Raw genomic sequence first — 25381 nt, 5'->3', positions numbered from 1 at the left:
GAATTCTGTTCTGGTTGCAGGTTTGTGCCAGGAGTGAAGGCTGCCGGGAAGCACAGCCTGAGGAGGGGGTGGAGCAGAGTGACTCACTAGATGACTCATGGATCCAGTTATAAGCACCGAAGGCGGCCAAGGTTCTTCCCACCCCCACTCCCTCAGCCAGCCTCCACTGCTCTTTTCTACTGCCCCTTACCCACTTGCCAATGAGAAGAGGTGGCACACAGAATCTACTTAGAAACAGGAGGATATTTTGTGGGTCAGCTTAAGCACATGGGGGCAAAATACCTTATGATTTGCAGGCTGGAAATCTGCAAACAAGACAGAGTACTTGTATGACTCACTGAATCTGCAGTTGAAGGGCTGGGAAGTAAAAGAAAAAAATTGAAAAATCTAGGGAGCAGGTGATTTCCGGCCAGGCTATATGGCAAGGGCACTGCCTCCTTGGAGAAAGAAGAGGAATGATTACAAATTTCAGAGGTGTCTGAGTGACTCATAAAAACCTCTGAAATTCTTATCAAGAAAAAAAAGTTACTGTAGCCTTGGACATATGGTTAAAAGGATAATAATAGTAAGAGTTAGCTTAGAAGTCCCTGAGAACTTCTTTTTGGTGCCCCATTCTTTTGGGCATCATATAGTCTTCTAAATATAGTACAGGAAGTCATTAATTTTACTAGTCTGTAGGCGTGTTTTAAGAGCCTACAGGAGAGGGAAGATGCTTCCATTCTAAAGCCCTGCACAATGTTGACTTTAACAACATTCCATACTCCTTAAAGATTATAATCTTTTATTGGTGATATGAGTATGAACTGAGAACCCTGTATTTGATAGGGAGGTTCTGCTCTACCACTTAAGCTGTGGCTTCAGCTCTTTAAATATACATATTTAGTGCCAGTTCTGGGTCTTAAAGTCAGGTGTGGGCGCTGCCCCTGAGATTTTGTGCTCAGGCTAGTGCTCTAGCATTTGAGCCACAGTTCACTTCTGACATTTGGGGTATTTAATTGGAGAGAAGAGTTTCATGGGCTGGCTTCAAACCACAATCCTCAGATCTTAGCCTCCTGACTAGCTAAGATCAAGGTGTGAGCCACCTATGCTTGGAAATATACTTTATTAATAAAAATCAGCATGTAGGTGGAAGCTATGGCTCACATTTACAATCTAGCTACTCAAGAGTCTAAGATATAATCGCAAACCAAACCTTAACCTCCAATTAACCAGCAAAAAGCCATAAGTGGAGACATAGCTATAGTAGTAGAGTATCAACCTTGAGTGGCAGCCAAGATGAGTTAAGAATATGAGGTCTTGAATTCAAGCTCCAGTACTGGCACCAACGAGAAAAAAAAAAATCAGCGCGAGGGAAAAGATTTTAGTTGATTCTTGTAACTCTCCATAAAATCAGCCTGGATTAAGGGAATGATTTTCAGGCCTACCCCATAGTGGATAGCTCCATTCCAGAGGTAACACTGTCTTCAAATAAAAACAAACAAAAACTTCAGTAGGTACCCTAGATGCCCTAGGCTAAAACCAAGGACACTTACATTTTAAGCCTGGCATTTAAAATTTAAGCCTAGTGTGCAGGGGTCTTATTTTCCTACTTCATTCACATACCTTCCTATATCAAAAGGGCTTTTACTCATTTAAAGGCAGCCCATTTAGGTCTCTCCACTCCTCTCCAAAACAGTAATTGTATGGGCTGGTCTATTCCACCCCCTCACCTTCCCCAAATACCACAAACCAATCCTTATCTGTCTTAATTTCCTATTCATTACATTATTTCTTAACACCCATGCCACCAAAATCCTCCCTAAGCTACAGCAAAACAAACTCTACTAACCTGGTTACAAAGACTGTGTGTGTGCATGTGTGTGATCCCTAGGTTCCTTGCCCTTAGAATTAAGAAATTTCTCAATGCCTTACTAACCTTCTCAAGTAAAAAAGAATCCTTAATAAAAAGCTATAGAAATTAAAGTCTTATTTTACCAAATTGACTCCTAGAAACTTTCCCCAGAATTTACATCTTTTTCTCTGAAAAGAGAAAAGGGAATTGGGATTGGCTAATTTATAAATAAAAACAAGCAGGATACACTTTTTTTTTTGATTTTGTTCATTTGTTGTTTTAAAAATACATATCAACTAGAATCTATTATCAGATCAAATCCAAACACAGCATTCCAGTGAAGAATCAACATTCTGGGTTTTATTCTCTGGGAAAATCCAATGTTTCCATCCCTATTGGTCCAGGCCAGCATCCTATGCCATGGAGGCCTACAGGAGAGAGAGGCAAGCTGTGCAAATTCAGGGTCTGGGCTTGACTCCCAGGGTGTGTGGGGGGTATGGAGGAGGCCGTGGAGGGTCCTGGTGTGGCTCATCAGTTATTCTAACTCCAGAGACAAAGACAAATACTATTTTGATACAGCATTTTTTTTAAGCAAAAGTTAAAAGTAAAAAAAACCTCATGATGAATATACCATTTTTTTTTTTTTAATCCATTGTGGGGCTTCAACTCTGGGCCTGGGTGCTGTCCTTGAGCTCTTCAGCTCAAGGTTACCACCCTACCACTGGAGCCACAGCATCACTTCCAGTTTTCTGGTGGTTAATTAGAGATAAGAGTCTCATAGTCGTTACTGCTCGGGCTGGCTTTGAACCTTGATCCTCAGATCTGAGCCTCCTGAGTAGCTAGGATTATAGGCATGAGCCACCATACCCGCCCCCCCTTTTTTTTTTGCAGTATTGGGGTTCAAATTTGGAGCCTCATTCTCTAAAGGCAGGTTCTCTTCTACTTTGAGCCATGTCTCCATCCCAAAGTTTTGTCTTAAAAATAAATCTTTTAAGTAGTTGTACAAAGGTGTATCCAACCCCAAATTTTAAATAGACAAGATTCATCCCCATACTTGCTCAATCCAGCCTCATTTCCTACCTAATCCTGGTTTTGTCAGATCCTAAGATTTTGATATTTTGTTCAACATAGGCTTTGGTAATTTTTTTTAGATAATGAATTAAAAATGACTTGATTACTGAGTAGACTTTTAAGTTGTACACCCGAGTGCTTTCATACTAGGTTCCTGCCCTATTCTGAAATATATAAGCTTCCTCCTTGGAAACTCATGGCTTCTTTAGAATAGAAGTCTAAGAATAGCCATGGGGAATGATTAAATCAACAGATAACAAGTTTGGAAAATAAATGACTCGAGTTCAACAGACAACAAGTTTGGAAAATAAATGACTTGAGTTCATGGAAGAGAAAGAAACCTTTCTGAACAGAGTTGTCCCAATGAGGAAGGAGTCTTGACTTGCTTTGTTATTGAGGGGAAATAAAAGGAAAACTTTCCAGATGGGGCAGCATATACACAAACAAGTCTGCAAAAACATACACACATGCACATGCGTGTGTGTGCACATGAACGCACACACGCACCCCCCCACATGTGTGCCTTAGATCATATGTGGGGATTGATTACATTCTACTAGAGGGGTGCTGATATATACCTCAACAGTGAAACCCGAGTATACAAAAAACAGCCTCAATTAACATTCCGGATACTTAAGTACACTCACTCCCCTCCTCCATATGCACCCATGAGTGTATACAATTGCATAGATGATATTTTTCCCCAGAAAAAATATAAACAAGAAAATTGGCCCAGTATTAGTCTTCTGGTTTAAAGCTCTTAGTAATGGTTCTGGCCAGAGAGTAGGCTGTCCAGATTTGTGCTTTGTGCAAAATGCAAAGGGGCTCCTCCCTTCTGTGTCTGAATCCCCACTCCCACTCCCTGGAGAAAAGGCTTGGGTCGGGGAAGGGAGAAATCCAAAGACAGATGAACTCCCTGGGATTAATCTGTGATCTGTGGTTATAGCTCACTAAAATAGATTTCTCTACTTACCTTTATAAATTGTCCCAGCCCCCTTCCCCATGTTTCAACATCATTCCTAATATCAAAAATATCACCTCTTACAAAGTATTTTATTATTATTTTAATAAACTAACCACAGATTAAGGTCAGCTATGGCTTAACATAAGAAGCCAGGATGTTAAGTCCATTCTCCACAAGTAGAGAGGAAGGAGAAAGAATCTCTTAAATAGGAAAAAAAAATAGTAATTAACTTTAAAGGTATTTCTGTTGGGGGTCTTTTTGTTTCTTTTGCTTAAAAAAATTAGTCAATAAAATAACTTGCTTTCTACAGAAACAGCAGCACAGGATGGTAGTGTTCTACATAGTTTTTTGGTTTTTGTTTGAAACAGTCAGGCCAAGTGTCTGCCTTTCCTCCAGCCCTGCCCTAGGTGCACTCACACTCCATGTGGTTATTGCTGAGTAGTTTAAAAGAAAATAGATCACCGGGCACCCATTCACCTGAAAATAACTCAGCACACACAGCTGCTCTTTCTGTCACTTCCCTTTCCCAGAGGGAATGTTTGTTTTCTTTTTCTTTTTCTTTTTTAATAAAGTCTTTCTTTAAAAAAAAAATTACAACTTTCTTAGCTTGAGCTCAGTCCTGAAAAAGGATAAGGAAAAGGTTAAGGGGGTAATCAGCAATCTCCTCTCAAACTAGAATGGATAACAAATTTGACTATTCAGAAGAAAAGAAAACGTCAAAGGGAAAAGAATCCCCTTTTATGTTCCTCTATTTCCTTTCTCCATATATAGGGACTTTAGACTATGTACGCCCCTCTTCTTAACAGCACCCAAGAGCAGGGATTATTGCTTCAGGAGGAAAAAATGTATCCAACGTTAATATCTACATTAATTCCAATCAATAGCAAATATATCCAATGTCTCAGTTTCCTTCCACACTTCCAACTCCACCACCATGGGCTCTTTTCCAACCTAAAAGAACTTTGGTCTATTTATTATTTTCTTCTCTTTAATTGACTGAGCCTTCTTTACCTGTTCTCCCCTAGACATCTGCCCACTTCCCGGCCCACACAAACGTTCCACTACTACTTTCCCTTAAGTTCTGAGATGGGACCCAAAGGGGTAAAAGAGATGGAATCAACATCTTTCCACCACTGTATTTCCTCAGTCCCATCAAAAGCCAAGCTCTGCTAAGGAATAGTACAGCCCTCTGGGTACCATCCAGCCCTGTCCTGCTCTTGCCAGTCTGGCAGCACTTCAGCACATACACATAAAAATTTCCAGCCAGGCTTCCACATCCATTTCTGCATTTGTCCCGTTAACACTGGGGCTGGGTCTTGATAAGCCAGTGAGTTGAGCTGAACTTTTTGTTTCGCGCTCCTTGCCCTCCACGTTTCTACCCATTCAGAACCTGTGCACCAGCAGCTCCCCACTGGGCTCGCACTCCCTCCTCCTCAGTTCTTCCCGGTAGCAGCAAGAGCAGAAGTTGTTTGTCTCAGGGTGTCCATAGAAGCTGCAGCTGGGTTGCTTACACTTGGTCTGGGCTAGGGGAAGCCGCCTGGGACCTCCAGACCATCCATCTGGCTCGGGGGGCTCTCTGTAGCCGTTGCTATAGGAATCAGCCACACGGAAGGGGGGTGGTAGCAATGCACCCCTGGGAACTCCATCCTTGCCTGGCTCCAGAGAAGAGATGCTGTCCTGGGGGGCATAGGGTCGCCCAGGAGGGCACTGTCTGGGGAAGGTGGCATAGGATGGAAGGCCTCCCCCACAAGGACCCCCTGCCAACTGCCTCCTGGGTTCCTGGCAGTGGACTCCACCCCCAGAAGGTCGAGGGATAGTAAAACCCCCAGGGTAGCCAGTGGATAATGCCATTGCCTTGGCCTCAGAGGGGGCCTTCAGCTGCTCCTCCCCACCATCTGGCTCTGGCTTTTTGGCTGGAGGAGGCCCACTACCTAACCCTCCATTCATGATCTTCCTCTCTGCCTCTTTCTGCTTCTGCTCTGCCAGGAATCTCTCCTCGGCATCGGAGAGGTAGCGTTGGATCATCTCCTCCTGATATTGGTGGCGGTGACCCATCTTCAGGGTTCCAACAAAAATAAACCTCCCCTCCCCTTGCATCGCGATCCTCATAATGCTCAGGCTGTGCATCACCTCCTGGCTATACTTGCTCCCTCCATTTCCAGCAGACTCCGATGTGGGCCTCTCCGATAAGGGCCCATCCCCAGCTGCCTCCTCCTTGCCACCCTTCCAGCTCTTCAGTGAGTTTTTCTTCTTTTTCTCCAGGGTTTCAGTGCCACTGCTTATTCCTGACCCGGTCCCCACCCCTCCGGGCTTAGAGCTCTTGCTGTGCATCAGGCCGCCCATGTTCTTCTTCAGCTTGCTGCCCAAGGTTTTGCCAAAGCTTCCCAGTTTGTTAGCCACAGAATCTGCTCTCTTCTTGTCCTTCTCCCGATCTCGCTTTGACTTGTCCTTCCGCTTGCTGCCCTCATTGCCAGCAGAACCACTGCCTACTGACTCCTTGTCTGATTCGCCAGACTCAGGAGTAGAGCGGGGCTCATCTCCCGCTGAGGCTGTGGGGGACTCAGGCTGGGCCAGAGGAGCCTGAAAGAGAAGAAGACAGGCTTGACAGATATCCCTTTGGTGGGCCTAGGGACATCCTCAGAGACTTCCAGCCGATCTCGAGGTTCCCAGCAGGCAATGCCACAGGAATCAGCTATGTGGGGAAGGTTGGTGAGCATCTTTTGAGTAACTGCCCTGCTTCCAAGGAGTGCTGTTGCCATGGTGAGAGAAGCATCACCCAGGAAGCCACTGTCATCTTCCTGCTCCAGTCATCTCTCATGGGCCAAGGAAAAATGTATCTAATACTTTCTGTCTCATCCACATCAGTTCCTTTCCTTCTGTAATTTGGAGATACCAAACAAAGCAAGGCACAAGCATACCAGACACAGCTATTGGGTAAGCCGGCAAAGTATTTTATGGGTACTACAGTGTTCTTTATTATACATTTACCTATTTCCAAGTCTGCTCAAAATTAATCTTAAGGAAGTCTTAACCAACTACAACCAGCCCTAGCCTGACTGTTGTGTATCCCCTAACTTTTACTGCAGCATTACGGAGTTTGCGGGTTTGCCATCATTCCTATGATATATTCTAACTCAAAACTCATGGGATCAGGAACTCTCTTTAAGACATTCTGTCTCTTTATGATACTCCAAATAGTGACCTCTCTATAATAGCATGGGACATCTCAAGTTCATCAAAAAGTCCACGAAGAAGTATTCCTTGGAACTTGTCCAACATCTTCCAGCTACTCCAGCCCTTTGATTCATTAGCTACCACTGAGAGCAAACTGAGAGATCAAGCCCCACCAGATCTCCTTCCTGTTGCTGAGGGTGACGATGGACACACACACACACACACACACACACACACACACACACACAAGGGTAGGGTGGGGGCAGCTTTCACCTGTGCATCAGAGGACAGAGGGATCCACTTCACATTCATGTAGCTATGTAGTAGATGCAATTTGACCTCCAGGGATAAAATTACACTGTGAACAACAACAACAAAAAAAAATACTGTGATCTTTTAAAAGCAAAGCAGGCTAATAGAGTTGGGGAAAGAGTCAAGAGATGATCATGTGGTCAAGGGTACTAAAAGAACGGGGTTTGAATTATATAGCTTCATCAATTACTAAGCTTTATGACCTTAGCAAGTCAAGCCTAAAGCCCAGCTGAAGTTTTGGGTTCTGTTAACAGTATCTGTCCTGTGGCATTGTTGAGAACATTAAAATAGTGCTTGAAAGGGGCCAGAAAATGCTATAGTGGGCCAGGAGCATAGCCTACTGGTAGAGCGCTCACCTAACATGCATGAAGCCCTTAGTACCACATACTCAGAAAAATCCAGAAGTGGCACTGTGGCTCAAGTGGCAGAACACTAACCTTGAGGAAAAAGTGTCCAAGGAAGTACCCAGGCCCTGAGTTCAAGTCCCGGTACTGGCAAAAAACAAAAAGCCCATACAGAGCTGGGCACTGGTGATTCACAGTTGTAATCCTAGCTACTCAGGCTGAGATCTGAGATGGCAGTTTGAAGACAGCCCAGGCAGAAAAGTCCAAGATGCTTATCTCTAATACACTACTCAGAAAAAGCCAGAAGTGATATTATAGCTCAAATGGTAGAGCCCTAAGCCTTCAGCAAAAAGAGGCCCAGGGACAGTGTCCTGGCCCTGAGTTCGAGATCTAGGACTTTTTTTTTTTAAAGCTATACAGTAGTCATTATTATTGCTGTTTTAAGTATCATTTAGGAGATTCAGATCACTGAGAACCAGCTATGAATCAGCTCCCAAAGAGTCCAAAAGAAGAAGATCCTGGGTAAGAAGGGGTGAACCTACATTCATATGCTCTCCCTAAGGGAAGCTAGGGAGGGAGGGAGGTAGACTAAGCTCTACAGCCTACAGCAAGAGAAGACAGGGGATATATCCATTATGGAGAAATTTCAGAAAGGCAAAAACTAACAGCAAACTATTTTGATGGACTATGTAAACTCATTTGGACTTTGGGCATGGTTCATGTCGTGGACAGTTGCCTAGCAAGTGAGAAGCCCTGAATTCAAACCTCAATCCATAGAAACAGAAACAAAATAAAACCTCCTCACTGGGACAAAAAGTATTTTTTGAGTGTCTTGATTTTTAGTTTGCGGATTACAGAGTATGTCTGTGCAGGAACATTTCCCTACTGCAAGAAAAGCTGAGATTTCAGGAATCCCATCTCTCACACAGAGACAAAGCAGCTCCAAGATCCAAGAATCTTTGGTGTCCAATCTTCTTCTACCTCTCCATTTCCCCAAAGAAACTGGAGTTAGGATGAAACTGTCTTGCTTCTGAGTAAAAGAAACATTCCCTGGGAAATGGCCACTGCAGGTGGAAGAGATCTCAGCTACAAAGTAGAAGGAGAGGCTAGGCTTGCCTCACCTGGCCAATCGGACGTTGTCGTTGTCATCTTTTCCCCACTCCCAGGTCTTTCCAGGGTCCACAGCAAAGTGCAAGGGCAGCAGCTTATGCTCTGAATCTGTGAGTGGGATTACAGCTGGGGGCGCAGGGCGGGGAGGAAAGAAACATGCTGTCAAGTAGTCTCCGTAAGGAAGGAAGAACACAACTAAACATAAATTGTCAACACTAAAAACAGTTCTCTACTTGCAGTCACTTCTCAGTTCTTACATTTGAATTAACCCTGACATTAAGAAGCAATAGGCTAAGCCAGTGGTCACCACTGGTGTTCACATCTGTAATCCAGGCTATTTAGGAGGCTGAAATCTGAGGATTGCAATTCAAAGCTAACGTGGGCAGGAAAAGCTTAGACTCCTATTTCCAATTAACCACCAAAAAGCCAGAAGTGAAGCTGTGGCTGAAGTAGTAGAATGCTAGCTTTGAGACAAAAGCTCAGGGACAGTGCCTAGGCCCACGGTTCAAGTCCCAGGACCAACAAAAACAAAGCAAAACAAATAAACATAAACCAATAAGCTAGTTTTCCTCTGACACTCAGCATAAGATTACTAATCCTCCACAACTCCCTACCATTCAGTCTAACTCTCATGACATTCTTGCCAATTATGTATATTCAGAGATTTCAAAGTCATGAAGACAAGACAAAAACAACAAGGCACCATTAGGAACACTTTATGACCTTAATATTTACCCAAGAACAAGGAATATAGGCTTTGTTTTTCCCCAAATCCTTTTTTTATTAAAAAATTATTTTCATTATATAGCTTAGTAAAACATGTACTGCCTGGGTTTGTATATTCCGGAATCCTTTCCTCTTATTTCTACTTTTTCAAGTGAAAATACTGTAGACCAGAAGACCACAGAGATACAGACAGTGAATTCACACCTTGTTCCTTGGCATTCTCCTTCTGCTCCATAGACACAAGTGCAGAAAAGTGGGCCTGATCATAGGCAAGCACCAGAGGGGATCGGTGACATTGGCTGGCTGGGGCTTCCAAGGGCAGATAGATTCCTCCAAAGGGAATAGGGGCAAATGCTGTAGGAAACCATGAAGATAATTGAGACTCCATCTCATTCTGTCATCTAACCTCACCCTTTCATTCCAACTTGTTTAATGGCTTTTTATTAAGGGCTGGGAATGTGGCTTAGAGGTAGAGTGCTTGCCGCGCATGCATGAGGCCCTGGATTCAATTCCTCAGTACCATATAGGTAATTTTTTTTTAAAAATGGTATGTCAATTTATTCCAACTGCTCTAAATCTCTTGAGAATTATCTTTCCCTCTTTTCCCTCCCAAATGTCTAAATATCTTCTCTCCTGCCCTCTTCCTAAGGTTCAGGCTAAGGCTTTGAAAGTGGCAGAGTGTGGTGTGGAGTGAGGACTGGCTGACTCACCTTCCCCACCAGAATCCCTCAGCATGGTGTCTGCCACAACCACGATGGGCCTCCGAAGCACGTGAGCAAGGACAAAGACATGGAACTCTTCTAGGCTCTCATACACAGGCTCCTCTGAACTCTCCACCCTACAAGTACAAGAGAAAAGAGTGCAAGGTGGACAGCAAAATGGAGAGGGAAGAAAACAAGAAAGCCACGGAGGCCAGTTCTCAAGAGAGGAAAAAGAATATCCCCTGGTTTTACAATGTTTTTTGTTTGTTTGTTTGTTTTTGTTTTTTTGCCAGTCCTGGGCCTTGATCTCAGGGCCTGAGCACTGTCTTTGGGCTTTCTCAAGACTAGAGCTCTACTACTTGAACCACAGCACCACTTCTGCCTTTTTCTATGTATGTGGTACCAAGAAATCAAACCTGGGTCTTTGTGCATGCTAGGCAAGCACTCTACCACTAGGCCAAACTCACAGCCTGTGGTTTTCTAATCTTAAGGCTGCCACTAACATAGTTGATCATTTTATGTTATCATGATTGTACTTCTTCATAAACAGGAAAACCCAAGACAAGAGATTTGGAAGCTCTGGAATGGTATTAGGAATCAGAAGTAAACCCTATCTCTTTATATTCACCCTGCTCAACCATCTCCTCCAGTTCTCTTTATCCAGTAAATAATAAACAACTGCACAGCTTCATCTGGATTATTCAACCACAACCACACCACACAACATACTCATGACGTCTTACAAAACACCTCCAGAATTCCTCTTCTTACGTAACTTTAAGAGTAACTTCCCTATTAAAGGACAACTTCTGTGAGATTCTTTTCTCCAGTGAACCAGAAAAAAGCTACAGGTGGACCTGTGGAGGGCAAGGCCCTGAGTTCAATTCCTAGCACCAGCACACACACAAATTTCTTTTTAAATCACAACTTGAAATTTTAACAATAAGCTAAGTACCAGTATATGTCTGTAATCATAGTTGAGAGTTAAAGCCAGCCTCGGTAAGAAAATCTGAGACTTTTATCTTCAAATAACAACCAAAAAGCTGGAAAGCTAAAAGTGGAGCTGTGGCTCAAGTGGTAGAGTGCCAGCCCTGAGCTAAAAAGCCCAGTGATAGCACCTATGCCCTGAGTTCAAAGCCCAGAGCCATTACCCCCCAAAAGTAACAATAATCAAAATATGTAAACATTTTTCATATTGCCCTGGTTACCTCACAGAGTCCACACATTCCACTTGGTTGATGCTTCACTAAGGTCCCACAGGTTCCCTGTGCTCTTTTATTTATTCATTTATTTACTAATGATACTGAGTACTTTTTCTGCATTTTCCTAAAGTAATAATCAAATGCAATTTAATTCCTTAACATAGTATAAGAGAAACATTAGCAGAGTACACAAAAATGTGGGTTGCCACTGGATAACAGGATCATGACTATGATCCTAGCTATTCAGCAAGCTGAGATCTGAGGATCATGGTTCTAAGCCAGCCCTGGCTGGAAAGTCTGCGAAACTCTGATCTCCAAATAAATTACCAAAAGAGTCAGAAGTAGAGTTGTGGCTCAAGTGGAAGAGCACTAGCTTTGAGCAAAAGAAGCTTAAGGACAGTGCCCGAGCACTGAATTCAAGCCCTGGGACCAATGAGAAAACAAAGTGTACTTCTATGCTTCACCTATTATTTTGTGCCATTCTGATAATACTGATTAACTAGGAGTTCCCAGGATGTACTGTTCTTTTACATATTTCTGTGCCTTTGCCATGGCGCCTCTCTTTCCTTCCAACATCCACTTAGCACAGAGCTCTCTAGATGCTACATTGTGGGAGATCTTACAGCTCAGTGAAGATTCTACGAAGATAATTTCCTACTCCTCAACTTAACCATACTTACCCACCACCATTGGCTCCATTGGTACCTAGATGCATTCGAGGTTCACTTGAAGCAAGCTTTATCAGTTCATTCCATTCCTTCTGCCATTCGTCCTCTGTGTATACCAGTCCTGACTGTGAAAGATATGTAATAATGAAAGGAGACAGTGAGCAATTAGAGGTTAGATTATAAAGACAAGGCTCATTCTAACTCACTTTCTGTAACTTGACTATTCTCTTAGTACTTGGCTTACCCTTATATGATAAAGTCAAATTCCTTCTCCCTCTCTGGCTCTCCCTCTACTTCTCCTCCCTCTCCCTCCCTCCCACCCCCAATCTCTCCTCTCTCTCTTTTGCCAGTCCTGGGGCTTGAACTCAGGGCCTGGGCACTATCTCTGAGCTTCTCTGGGTTCAAGGCTAGTATTCTACCACTTGAGACAGAGCACCATTTCTGTTTTGTTGTTGTTATTGGGTACTGAGGAATTGAGCCCAGGGCTTCATGCATGCAAGCACTCTACCACTAAGACACATTCCCAGCCTATGCTCCTTTTGACTTACTGCAATTTGACTTGTCTCTGTTCTTCACTGTAACTGCCCTACCTCCACCAATAACTTCACTTATTTGACTCTGCCAAATGACAGTGATCTTCAAATTGCACTCTTCGATTCTCATCTTTTTTCTTTTTTTTTAAATTTATTTATTTTTTATTGTAATTAGGAAAAGGGTTACATGATATTTGCCAGATAGAAGGTGCATTAATTCACATACATTGATACCCTTTCACATGTCTTGGTACCCATTTCCCTCCCCCCCCCACATCTTTTTTCTTTTTTAAGTCAGTTGTGGTGCTTGAACTCTGGGCCTGGGTGCTGTCCCTGAGCTCTTCAGCTCAAGGCTAGTGTTCTACCATTTTAAGCCACAAAGCCATTTCAGGTTTTCTAGTGGTTAATTGGAGATAAGAGTCTCTATGAACTTTCCTGCCCAGGCTGGCTTCAAACCTGGATCCTCAGATCTCAGGCTCCCAAGTAGCTAGAATTACAGGTATGAGCAAACAGAGCCGGGCTTGGTTCCATTTCTTATTTTATTTTTTTGCCAGTCCTGGAGCTTGCAAGCACTCTACCACTAGGCCAAACTCCCAGCCCCTTGATTCCATTTTTTTTTTTTTTGACAGTCCTGGGCTCTACCCTTAGACTTTCTTACCACTTAAGCCTCAGCACCACTTCTGGCTTTTTTCTATGTATGTGGTACCGAGGAATCAAACCTGGGTCTTTGTGCATGCTAGGCAAGAACTCTACCACTAGGCCAAACTCCCGGACCCTTGATTGCATTTTTTCAACCTTTATATGGTAAGTTAATATCTTTGTCCTTAAACTTCCATAGCATTGCTTTCTCTTTTTTTTTTTTTTAGTTGTCGGGATAATGTATAGAGGGGTTATAGTTACATTCATCAGGGGGTAGGTGCATTACTTCTGGCACACTGATACCCCTTCTCATGTTTTTGTCCCATTTTCCTCATCCTACTCCCATCTCTTATTTTTCTTATCTTTACTCTCCACAAAATTCAGATTGTGCCAATAGTTTTAAGCCTTGTTTTGACCTCTAGGTGATCTCTTGGTTGTCATAATCTTGTCCACTTAGCTATATCCATGACTAAATCCCTTCTTTGCTCTAGACTTCCTCTTAAGTTCTGTGTTTATAGATCCAGCTGCCTAGTGAACTTTGCTACTTACTGTGGTTAACTTCAAACTCTCTATACAGTCAAATTCATTCTTCTTTCTATATTCCTACTTAGTAAAAAGAATCAATTATCATCCAAACACCCAACTAGAAACCAGAAGGTTACCTGGTACTCTACTCTTCCTTTCATCCATCCCATATGTGGATCCTTTCGGTCAATAATTATTAGCAGGAACTAGTCTGGGAGCATGGGTTCAAGTGATAAACCACTTGGGAGAAAAGACTGTGAGTTCAAACCACAGTACAACAGAATAGAATGAGTGCTTAAATATGAATCACTATATGGTGTTTCTGTAACTGGGTTTACTCCTTCTGGTCATTACTCTTCTGATGCATTTTCTATCAGGTTACTGAAAATTGTAAAATTTAAATCTGATGCTGTTTACTTCCTAATAAGCTTTTTTGTTTGTTTGCCAGTCCTGGGGCTTGAACCCAGGGCCTGAACACTGTCCCTGGGCTTTCCTCAAGACTAGTGCTCTACCACTTGAGCCACAGCACCACTTCTGGCTTTTTTTTTCTATGTATGTGGTTCCGAGGAATCGAACCCAGGTCTTCATGCGTGATAGGCAAGCACTCTACCACTAGGCCAAACTCCTGACCCCTACTTCTTGCTAACAGTTCTTCTAAGAACCTCAATTTCCCATCAGATAGAACTCAAACTCCTACTAACTTTATACAAAACTCACTTCCTGACCTCCACCCATCTCTCCTCTGTAATAACCTCTTCATTTAGCAGTGGCCCTTAACATGTTCTGTGTTGTTTTATGCTTCTGAGCACTTGTCTTAAGTCTATGTTCTAGGCATAGGCCTTGAGCAACTCATTCCTTATTCACCTAGTAAATTGGTAAAGAGATTTTATAACTTTCAAGACAAAAGTCAAATGTTACTCCTTTATTAAGCCTTTCTTAAATTTTTTATAGTAAATCAACCACTCCTTCCTTTGTGCCTTCCATTCCCACATGCTATACAGAGCTTTCTATTATAGAAGTCATATTTGTAACCTTTTGTTGCAATCATGCATTTATATGTCCATTTCATTACAGATCTATCTTTTATTCTGCTTTTAAGAGCCAGGATTTTGTTTTATGCAATATACTCAGTATCTATTATGTGAGATAATAAATATGTACGAAGTGATATTACAACTTTTATTAAAGAACAGCATGTAGCATAACATGTTTATGTACAACTTAAAAATACACAGGTTTTCTGTGAAACAGTGGCTAGCCCCTGTCATTTTGGCAACTCAGAAGGCTGAGTTCTGAGGATAGAGGTTTAAAGCCAGCCTGGAGAGGGTAGTCCAGGAGACTAGTATCTCCAAGTAACCAGCAAAGCGCTGGAAGTAAAGGTATAGCTTGAGTTGTAGAGAGCCATCCCTGAGCAAAAATACTAAGGGACAGCACTCTACCCCTGAGTTCAAGCTCTAGTACTGGTACACACACACAAAAATAAATAAATATAAATAGACTTAAGAATGTATGTGATGATTTGATAGACAAGTTTGCCTTCTTTATTTGGTTTCTGTTAAGTGTTTTTCTATCATTATCCTTAAGGAGTTGTACAAATAAATTGCCATTTAACAGAGGCCAGGAGCATAACCTAGTGGTAGACTGCTCGTCTTGCATGCACAAAGCCCTAGGTTCGATTCGTTGGTACCACATACATAGAAAAAGCGGGAAGTGGCACTATGGCTCAAGTGGCAGAGTGCTAGCCTTGAACAACAAGTGTCCAAGGATAGTGTCCAGGCCCTGAATTCAGGTCCCAGGACTGGCAAAAAAAAATGCCCTTTAACAAAGCAGTTTGTGAATACAATATATCTTAATGTGATCCCTTTCAACATCTCACCCATCCCTCTTCTATTCACTCTTCTCTCGTCTACTTATTTTTGTAGGTTATACATTGAGTTCTTGACTATGTTAGTGTTTAAATGAGTTTCCACTACTGGAATTTACACTAACATAGCAAAATAAGAACATAAGGGGCACATGAAGAACACATTTAATGGGAATTGAACAGCCACTGTTAGCATGTTTTACTTCAGTAACTAAAAAAAGAGCAAGCTATTTTCAGTTTGTAAAATGCTATAACAGACTCATTTAAAAGTAAAAACAACAATGTACAGGTTACATGCACAAAATTTGGGTCACTTTGAAACACATATCCTACAGGATCGGACCCTCTCTCCTTTCATCTAGCTCTGATTCCCGTTTTAATACACACAACAGCCACTAGGTGGCAAACAATTCTGGCCTCATCATTTTATAAAATACTAGGCTTTGCCATCAATCTCAATATAGAAAGAGGCCCAGGAAATCAAAACTTTTTTTTTTTTTCCAGTCCTGGGTCTTGAACTCAGGGCCTAAGCACTTGTCCTTGGGCTTTCTCAAGGCTAGCACTCTACCACTTTAGCCACTGCACCACTTCTTGCTTTTTCTGTGTATGTGGTACCAAAGAATTAAACCCAGGCTTCAGGCATGCTAGGCGAGCACTTTATCCCTAGGCTACATTCCTGGCCCCTAATTTAGCCTTTTGACAAGGAAATAAAAACAAACAAACAAACAAAAATACTCCTCAGATGAAATTATATCTCATTTTACATAACAGCCACTAATGGCTACCTAGCACCTATCAGGTGCCAGGCATATTGTTAGAATGTTGCAGGCCCTGACTTCCCACACCAGTTCTCATGATTGTATTAGAAGGCACTTTAACAACATCATTTGCATGTTCAACCATTTTCAGCATCACAAGGGAAATAATACTGGTCTTACCTATCAGGAGATCCTTCTTTCTGGTTGGCTCTAGGTAACTTAAGTAACTAGGAAACTTTAAGAAACAAGACACTCCCATCCAAGCTCTCCCACCTCTTTATTCTGCTGTGTTTGCTGCCACCTCCAGCGCCTTTTCAAAGCTTCTTTCTCCACTCCCTTCTCCATCAGTGCATATAAAGCTTTCCTCAGCATCAAATCCCGATCATGGAAACCCCACATCCCTGTAGCAAGAAAGCATGGCATAAACACCTTACCTTGACTCAATTCCATCCTTTTTGCTCTGCTTTGTTGTGGTGCTAGGGATCAAAACTGTCTCACACAAACTAAGCAAGTGTTATACCACTGAGCTATATCTTTCACCCCTCTCTAACAAAATACAATACACATACTCTGGCATGAAGAAAGTTGGGCTAAGTGTAAGTTCAGAGAAGCTCTGACTATGATTTAGGGGAAATGTTCTTAATCAAGAAAGGACATCCACTGGACACCAGTGGCTCATAACTGTAACCCTAACTTCTCAAGTGGCTGAGACCTAGAGCATCACAGTTCAAGGCCAGGCTATGCTAAAAAAAAAAAAAGCATTAAATTCTCTCTATAATAATCAGCTGAAGGCATGGCTCAAGTAGTAGAGCACCAGCTTAGAGATACCCTAGTGCCACATTTTTTTTTTTGCCAGTTTTGGGGCTTAAACTCAGGGCCTGAGTACTGTCCTTGGGCTTTCCTCAAGACTAGTGCTCTATCACTTCAGTCACAGCACTACTTCCAGCTTTTCTATGTATGTGGTACTGAGGAATCTAAGTCAAGCTTTTGTGCATGCTAGGCAAGCACTCTACCACTAGGCCAAACTTCCAGCCCAAATGTTTTTTGTTTGTTTGTTTGTTTTTAAGAGAAGGAAGAAAAAGTAAAGTGTCAGAGCAGGAGAGGGAAAGAAAGAGAGGAAGTAAGAAAGGAAGACGCAGAAGGAGAGGAAGAAGAAAGAAAGGAATGACGGAAGGAAGGAGGAAAGAAAGGAAGGAAGGAGAGAAAAGAGTAAGAGAGGTGGTGCTGTGGCTCAAATGGTAGAGCACTAGCCTTGAGAAAGCCCAAGGACAGTGCTCAGGCCCTGAGTTCAAGCCTCAGGAATGGCAAGAGAGAGAGGGAGGGGAAAAAGGAAAAGACAGAGAAAGAGAGAGAGAGAGAGAGAGAGAGAGAGAGAGAGAGAGAGAGAGAGAGAGAGAGAGAGAGAGAGGAAGAGAGATAGAACAGAAAAGCTGTTTATACTCTAGAGATCCAGACTTTTAACACATCCTACAGACTCCTGACAGGAATCCCTCACTCCTGAAAGAAGTCTAACAAACTAAAACACAAAGGAGCAGCAGGAAGGATTGGTTTAATAAATAGTAATCAGTATTAAACCTTGAGAGATGACTGGAAAACGAGGACCTTTTTAAAACTTAAGAGCAATAATATACTCAACTGTAAATAATTGAGTTGAAAAATTCAAGTAAGTATCACCAAGATTACCGAAAACATATCCTTCCTATATACAAAAAAAAAAAAACTATTAAAGCGGGGTGTGGTAGCTCACACCTGTAATCCAAACTCAGGATGGAGGATCAAGGTTCAAAGCCACCCTGGGCACAAAAGGACCTGAGACTCTCATCTCCAGTTATCCTTCAGAAAACTGGAAGTGGGGCTTGGCTCAAAGGTAGGACGGTAGCCTTGAGCTGAAGAGCTCAAGGACAGTGCCACCACCGAGTTCAAGCCCCCATGACCCACAAAAAAAGAAAAAGAAAAAAGAATAACTATTAAATAGAATTTACACACAAAGAGAACTGCTTATTTACTACTGCTGAGTACTCCTAGGAGTTAGCTCAGAGTAGGGTCTAAGCTAAATCCTTTATTTCTTCACAATCTTGAAAAAAGACTGAAAAACCAGGACAGGGCTCTCCCCCATCCTCCCTTGTGCTGCTCATGCACATGTGCACACACACACACCCCTTTGTTGTGAACCATCACTTCTGCCTGGAATCAGGCTGACTGGATGAAAACTGACAAATGAGATCTGATTCACTTATTCCTTTTCTATAGGGAAGTAGGCCATTTTCAAAACTTACCAAGAGAGGCTGCGTGCAGGAGGCAGTTTCCGTCACCAGTAGTTGCCAAAGGAAGCAGCCTCTGACAGGTAGGGTCCACACTAACCCACCAGTTCAAACGCCCTGCAGAAATGTAAATGACAGAAAAGGACAGGAACAGATTATCTGCCTCTAGTAAGACTACCCAGAATAGTCGACACCCCCACCACTCCCCTTTTTTTTGGTTCTTTTTCCCCTTTTGTTTTGTTAAGACGTGCTGTGGTAGTTTAGTCTAGTTTTGAACTTAGCAGCCTCTAAAATTCAGGAGGAGGAATTACTGGTGTGTGCCACCATCTCTTTCATTACACTTCCTATCTTCATTTATATATATTCAGAAATTACTGCAGTTTATCTTAAGTAAGGCAATTTTGGGCCAGGAGTTTGGGCTAGTGGTAGAGTGCTTGCCTAGCATGCATGAAGATCTGATTTGCACAGGACAGTGCTTAGGCCCTGAGTTCAAGCCCCAGGACTGGCACAAAAAAAAAAATGCGTAAAGTAAAATGAGTAAGGGCAATTTTGTCCTAGGGACCTTGAGGAGGTATGTTTGGAACTAGGTCTGGAGATATATTTGCTTTCCACAATTAGTGGGGAGGTGCAGTTGCTTCTAGTGGATACAGGCTAAGGATTCACAAGGCAGTTTGTATGATAAAGAATTAGCTGAGCCAGGTGCCTGTAGCTCACAGGTATAATCCTGGCTGCTTCAGGAGGCCGAGATTTAAGGATTGAGGTTCAAAGCCATCCCTGGCAGGAAAAGTCCACAAAACCTTTATCAGTAATAAACTATCCGGAAAAAGCTAGTAGTGATGTTGTGGCTCAAGCAGTAGAGTGCTAGCCTTGAGAAAGATCAAAGACAGTACCCAGTTCCTGACCAGCAAAAGAAAAAAAAAAAAGAATTATTTGATCTCAAATGTCAAAAGTTCTTCAGCTGAAATTGGGTCTGGCCCTTATTATTTTACTCTTATTAGAAGAACAGTAAATGCTATAGCAATGAAGTACAACATAAATCTATCATTAGTAAAAATACACAAACAATTCAAAGCATGTATCCTAGATCATCTACATGTAGACAACACTCAGCATCTGTGTGGTGAGGCTAATATGAAGGTTATAGTTCAAAGCTAGCCAGGACAAAAAAGGCCATAAGACTCTGATTAAAATTCAAAAAGCCAAACCGGGCGGGCACCAGTGGCTCACGCCTGTAATCCTAACTACTCAGGAGGCTGAGACCTGAGGATCGAGGGTCAAAGCCAGCCCCTGTCCAAGAGTCGGACATTAAAGTCTCATCTCCAATTAACCACCAGAAAAACCAGAAGTGGCTCTGTGGCTCAAGTTGGGGAGGGTGGTAGCCTTCAGCTGAAGAGCTCAGGGACAACGCCCAGGCCCAGAGTTCAAGCCCCACAACCAAAAAAAAAGTTATAAATAAAAAGACAAAGTATATAAAACACCTAAGAGAATGTGCCTCAGTTCTGTAAAGTCAACCACAATTGCAAACCCATTTATTTACAGAGGAAAAAATATTTTAAGAATGTTGCTTCAATCTTCTTGAACTACTAAAAACTCAACAGAGGGAAAAAAAAGAAAGAAAAACTAGCAGAAAATTTTACTAGCCAGATAGCATGATTAACTTTTAAGAAGTTACAAATGGCTATATTTGGTTATTATAGATGGATATGAACTGTAAGCTCCCTTCCCTGCCCCCATCTCCCATCTTCAACCTTTCTATCATGGGAGTTTTTTTAATACCTGAATGTTTCCCAGAACTCCCTCACTATAGAGTATTAGCTAATTTTAATAATATTTGGGGGGAAGTGGTATTATCTTGTTATTGATATAAGCAATAATTTATTTCCTACTAAAGTTACAAAATAGCACTGATCTTATCCAACTGTAACCTTTCTATATATCACTTTTTTAATAAAAATTCAAAAACTAGCACTGATCATGGTAAAGCACTAGCCAATGAACAAAGCATCAGGTACTAAGTCCAAGCCCCAGTCTCACAGCAACAAAAAGAAAGAAAAATAGCACTGATCATAAAAGCCAGTAAACTGGTCTTCCTCTAACTTCAGTCTTTCTCTCTCTTTTCTTTTCTTTTTTTTTTTTTTTGGGCCAGTGTGAAGGTTTGAACTCAGGGCCTAAGCACTGTCATTGGGCTTTCTCAAGGCTAGAGCTCTACCACTTGAGTCACAGCACCACTTTCCGACTTTTTCTGTGTCTGTGTGTGATACATAGGAATTGAACCCAGATCTTAGTACATGCTAGGCAGGCACTCTACCACTAGGTCAAACTCCCAGCCAGACTTTCTCTTTTTTTTGTTGTTAGTTTATATTAGTTATACAGAGAGAAATCCATCATTACCTTTCCACATGTTTATAATGTATCTCAATCTTACTCTCTCTATGTAACTTTCCCTGCTCTTCCTCCCAAAATAAGTTTTAATAAGAATTTAAAACAAACACAATCATGAAGGTAAATAAAATTTGCAAAACCAGGCACCAGGGCTCAAATCTCTAATAACAGTTACTCAGGAGCCTGAGACCTGAGGATCAAGGTTCAAAATCAGCCCAGACAGGCAAAACTGTAAGGCTCTTTCCTCTAACCAGTGAAAAACAAGTCAGAAGTGGTAGAGTGCCAACTTTGAGAGGAAGGAGTCAAGTAAGAGTGGAAAGACCTGAGTTCAAGTTCCAGTACTGGCATAAAAAAGTAAGTAATCAATAAATCTTGGAGAACAATGCATGTAAATAGATGCAACTTTTAGTGCGTCATCATCGCATTGGTCTCTTTTGTTTGCAAAGATACTCCAGAGCCAATTATAATTAGTTATGGATGTTTCTGCTTTGTTTATATGGTTTATGTTGTTGTTGTTTTGTTTTTGTAGAGTTTTTTTTCTTCTTCCACACTTTTATTATTATTATAAAGGTATGTACAGGGGGGTTTCAGGTACACAAGTCAGGTACAGTTCTTTTTGAACAATATCACCCCTCCCCTTTCTCTCTTCCAGTTTTTCCCTCCTGTCCCCACCCACAAGTTTTTTTTTCATATATTTTTTATTGTAATTAATAGAAGGGTTACATGATATTTGCCAGATAGATGGTACATTAATTCCCATACATTGATACCTTTTCACATGTCTTGGTCCCCATTTCCTCCCCCCACCCCCACCCCTCATCTTGTTTTCCCCCGTTCCCTATCCAATTTCAAATAACCAAATACAAATATATCCGATATATCAGGTAACAAAGTGAGATACTGTAACAATAAGAGATAACCAAGACTTAGAAAAGATCATATTAAGTGAAGTAAGCCAGACTCAAAGGAACTTAGGCTCAATGGTTTCCCTCATTAGTCATAATCAGTAGAAACCTTGGGCTCTCCTAGCAGAGGTTTGCAATAGAGCAAAAACTTGATACAAAAGGCCATATAGTAGGATGCTGAATGAAAGGATCTCTAGGATACAGAAACATAAGCCATATAATGAATGATTGTTGTTTTTAAGGTACTATGTTATCTCGCATCTCTTTTGTAGGTTTTCTTTTCCCCTTTTTAGATATTGATTTTCAGGGATATATTCCTAGGCCACTAATATACACATCTGTTTTCCCTTCTAATAAGAATCTCCAGAGTAAATTGTCTAACTTGTACCCTTTCTCTAACTTCAGAAGGCTCTCAGTACTTGTTTACCTGACTGACTCTTGCCTTTGACTTCACTCAGATCATAGACTTAAGACAGGAAGCCACTGACCAAGCCCCAGCCCTCCCATGTGAGCTGCTTCTAGGCGGAGAGAAGAAAGAACACTGGGAAGAAGCACTCACTGACCTGCCTGTTCCAAGGCAACCAGCATGGACTGCTCAATGAGGTCTCTCTCTATGAAGCTACGGAAGTCTTCATTGTATACAGTGAGATCTGGAAGCTGGAAGGCACAGATGGGCATTTCCAGGGGGTGCTCACTGCTCCCCCCACCCCCACCATTGGAGGAGACATGGGACCGGGCCAGGGAAACAATGCTGGAGCTCGCGTGAGAGATGCCCCTAGACAGGCGTTTTTCTGCAATGAGAAATGGAGTCACCTTAGAACATACATTACCTACTCAAGAGAACTCTCCACTGACGTGGTGATATGGTTATCTCTTCACAGGGTTTCAGTAAGGGAAAAAAACCAGCTTTTCCAGTAAGGAAAAAAAAAAACTCCGTCTTACCAGCTACTGAACTTTTTGATCCAGTTTTCCAAAGCACATACAATTGGAGGAATAGAAAGTGGTATTTTTGCAAGCATACATCAACAACTAACATCTTTCTATCTTTGTTTGGAGTTTTTCTCATGTTCTTCTTCTTACAACTCTGCTCTCCCACTATCATTTTTCAAAATAAGGAAGACCCATTTACTTAGCAACTTGGTCATTTTGGGGTGGGAAGGAAAAGGAATAAGGGGCATGGAGTTTCATTAAACTAGATAGTCAAATGATCTCTCTACTAATCCCCAGAGTCATGGAAATATGGAAAAGATTTTCATTATAAAAAAATAAAATTAATGGTGTGAATGGGTAAGTTCTTCCATCATTAATGATATCTATAACAACTTTTCTTTATACTCATGTTATCAGAAATAGAGGCTGTCAATTATTATCATGATACAGAAGAAAACAGTACTGTACATACTGCCTCAAATAATTTCGTTGTTTTGAATAAATTGCACACATAATTTCTTAGCTGATAGTTCATTGTCAGCATGGCTTGAATATGATTATCACAGAAGGGAAGATTTCAGATGTTGGGTAGTCATTCTCAGCTCAGAGATGAAACAAAAAATAAACCAAGAAGCTGGGTGCTGGTGGCCTCCAGTGCTGGTGACAGTATAGTGCAAGTGCCTGTAATGCTAGCTATTCAGAAGGCTGAGATCTGAAGATTGCAGTTCAAAGCTAGCCTAAGGAGACAAATCTGAGACTCCTATCTCTAATTAACCAGCAAAAAGCCAGAAGTGGAGCTGTGGCTCAAGTGATAGAATGTCCACTTTGAACAAAAATGCTAAGAGTATGTGCAAAGCCCTGAATTCAAGCCCCAGTTCTGACACAAAAAAACTACAAAATTAAAAAAGGGGAGGGATGAGTGAGAATGTTGAAAGGGGTGATCCTGATCAAGATATACTGCATTCATAAACTACTTTGTAAAATAGCTCATTTGTACAACTACTTAAAGATAATTTTTGTTAAGCCTATAAGACTCTTTAATTAACTTCCAAAAAGTTGGTGTGGAGTTGTGGCACAACTGAGCAAAAGCTCAGGAACACCATTTAGTCCCTGAGTTTAAACCTCAGAACTAGCAATAAATAAATAAACACATTTTTTCTAAAGTTATGTTATACAGTAGTATTCAAAAATACTTTCTAGGTATTTAAAAAGTACCTGCTGGGATTGGCTGGAATAAGGGAAAGGAAGAAAAATATCTCTGAAATTATTGCTTAGACTTTTCTGATTCCATTTAGCAATCCCCTCCCTTCCTACTCCATATACAGAAACATCCTTCAGTTAGTTCAGTACCTTGAATGATGTCATCCTGCCGCTGAAGGATGGGCCGGGGAGGGCGGGTGGACTCTCTATCAGAACATCCTTTTTCAGGAGACTTGGAGCCACTACTCCCTCTGTTAAAGGGTGGGGACAGGTTCTCAGCGTGGACTTGCCGCAGCTGCTCAAAATCACTGAGGGCAGCACTCACATCCCAATTCTTCCCTATCAGGAGACAAAGAGAAATGTAAACTGTGTACTCAGAGCATAAAGAAATTGGGAAAATACTTAGAAAGATCACTGACTAAACCATCAAAACCACAAGGAAGAAGTTACCTAAACTAAAACTACCTTCTAAAGATAAAGCAAACAAAACTCTGACAAATAACTTGTATCAGGAACCAGCAGGACTCAAGCTCAGGTCTCCTAATTCAGAGATTCAGAGATTCTCAGTCTAGATGTATTCTAGAATGTCCTAAGCCACCTAAAATTATATACAAAGCCATGGCTAGATGAAAGATTTCACAGATATCAGCTTATCAAAGGGAACTATATAGCTCCACATTTAAGAATCATTTTTCTAATAAAGCAGCGACTCCAAATGATGTATTTTTTCAAATGGGTATTTATGCTGTTTACTTCAGTTAAACTACTTAATAATTGTATATTGCTTAATTGTTTATACTTCTGTTACTTTTTTTTTTTTTGCCAGTCCTGGGGCTTGCATGGCCTGGGCACTGTTCTTGCACACTTTTTGCCCAGGGACAGTGCTTTACCACTTGAGCCACAGCAAGACTTCAAGCCTTTTCTTATGTACGTGGTACTGAGGAATCACACCCAGGGCTTTAGACATGCGAGATGAGCACTCTATCACTAGGCTGGCACTCTTGGCCCCTGTTAAATTGTTTCTAACACCTATTTCCTATTTTCCTATCTCCAATTTATTGTAAAAAATCTTTTTTTTTTTTTTTTGCCAGTCATGGGACTTGAACTCAGAGCCTGAACACTGTTCTTGAACTTTTTTCTCAAGGCTAAAACTCTACCACTTGAGCCACAGCACCACTTCCAGCTTTTTTCTATGTATGTGGTACCAAGGAATTGAACCTGGGTCTTCGTGCATGTAGGCAAGCACTAGACCACTAGGCCTGAATAGGGCTAGGGATGTTT

General features: G+C 41.6%; 1 protein-coding gene across 4 annotated transcripts in view; it reads right to left on the bottom strand.

Annotated features, from left to right (window-relative positions):
* Positions 1-2197: 2197 nt before the first annotated feature.
* Positions 2198-25381, bottom strand: part of Otud7b (OTU deubiquitinase 7B) — a 60583-nt gene continuing 37399 nt past the window's right edge. For all 4 annotated transcript variants that reach the window (XM_090341113.1, XM_090341112.1, XM_090341111.1 and 1 more), the window contains 10 exons: positions 24251-24439; positions 22534-22761; positions 18699-18800; positions 16696-16823; positions 12116-12228; positions 10243-10370; positions 9737-9886; positions 8818-8932; positions 7314-7398; positions 2198-6446 (listed from right to left, as the gene is read on the bottom strand). In XM_090341113.1, the coding sequence (XP_090197239.1) occupies positions 5250-6446; positions 7314-7398; positions 8818-8932; positions 9737-9886; positions 10243-10370; positions 12116-12228; positions 16696-16823; positions 18699-18800; positions 22534-22761; positions 24251-24439 (2435 nt within the window). In that variant the 3' untranslated portion in view covers positions 2198-5249. The remainder of the gene's footprint in view (positions 6447-7313; positions 7399-8817; positions 8933-9736; positions 9887-10242; positions 10371-12115; positions 12229-16695; positions 16824-18698; positions 18801-22533; positions 22762-24250; positions 24440-25381) is intronic.

Source organism: Megascapheus bottae, chromosome 10, assembly GCF_031878675.1.
Source record: "Megascapheus bottae isolate mThoBot1 chromosome 10, mThoBot2.hap1, whole genome shotgun sequence".
NCBI lineage: Eukaryota > Metazoa > Chordata > Mammalia > Rodentia > Geomyidae > Megascapheus > Megascapheus bottae.
The sequence above is the reverse complement of the archived record's forward strand: the minus strand, read 5'-3'. Positions and strand labels throughout refer to the sequence as shown.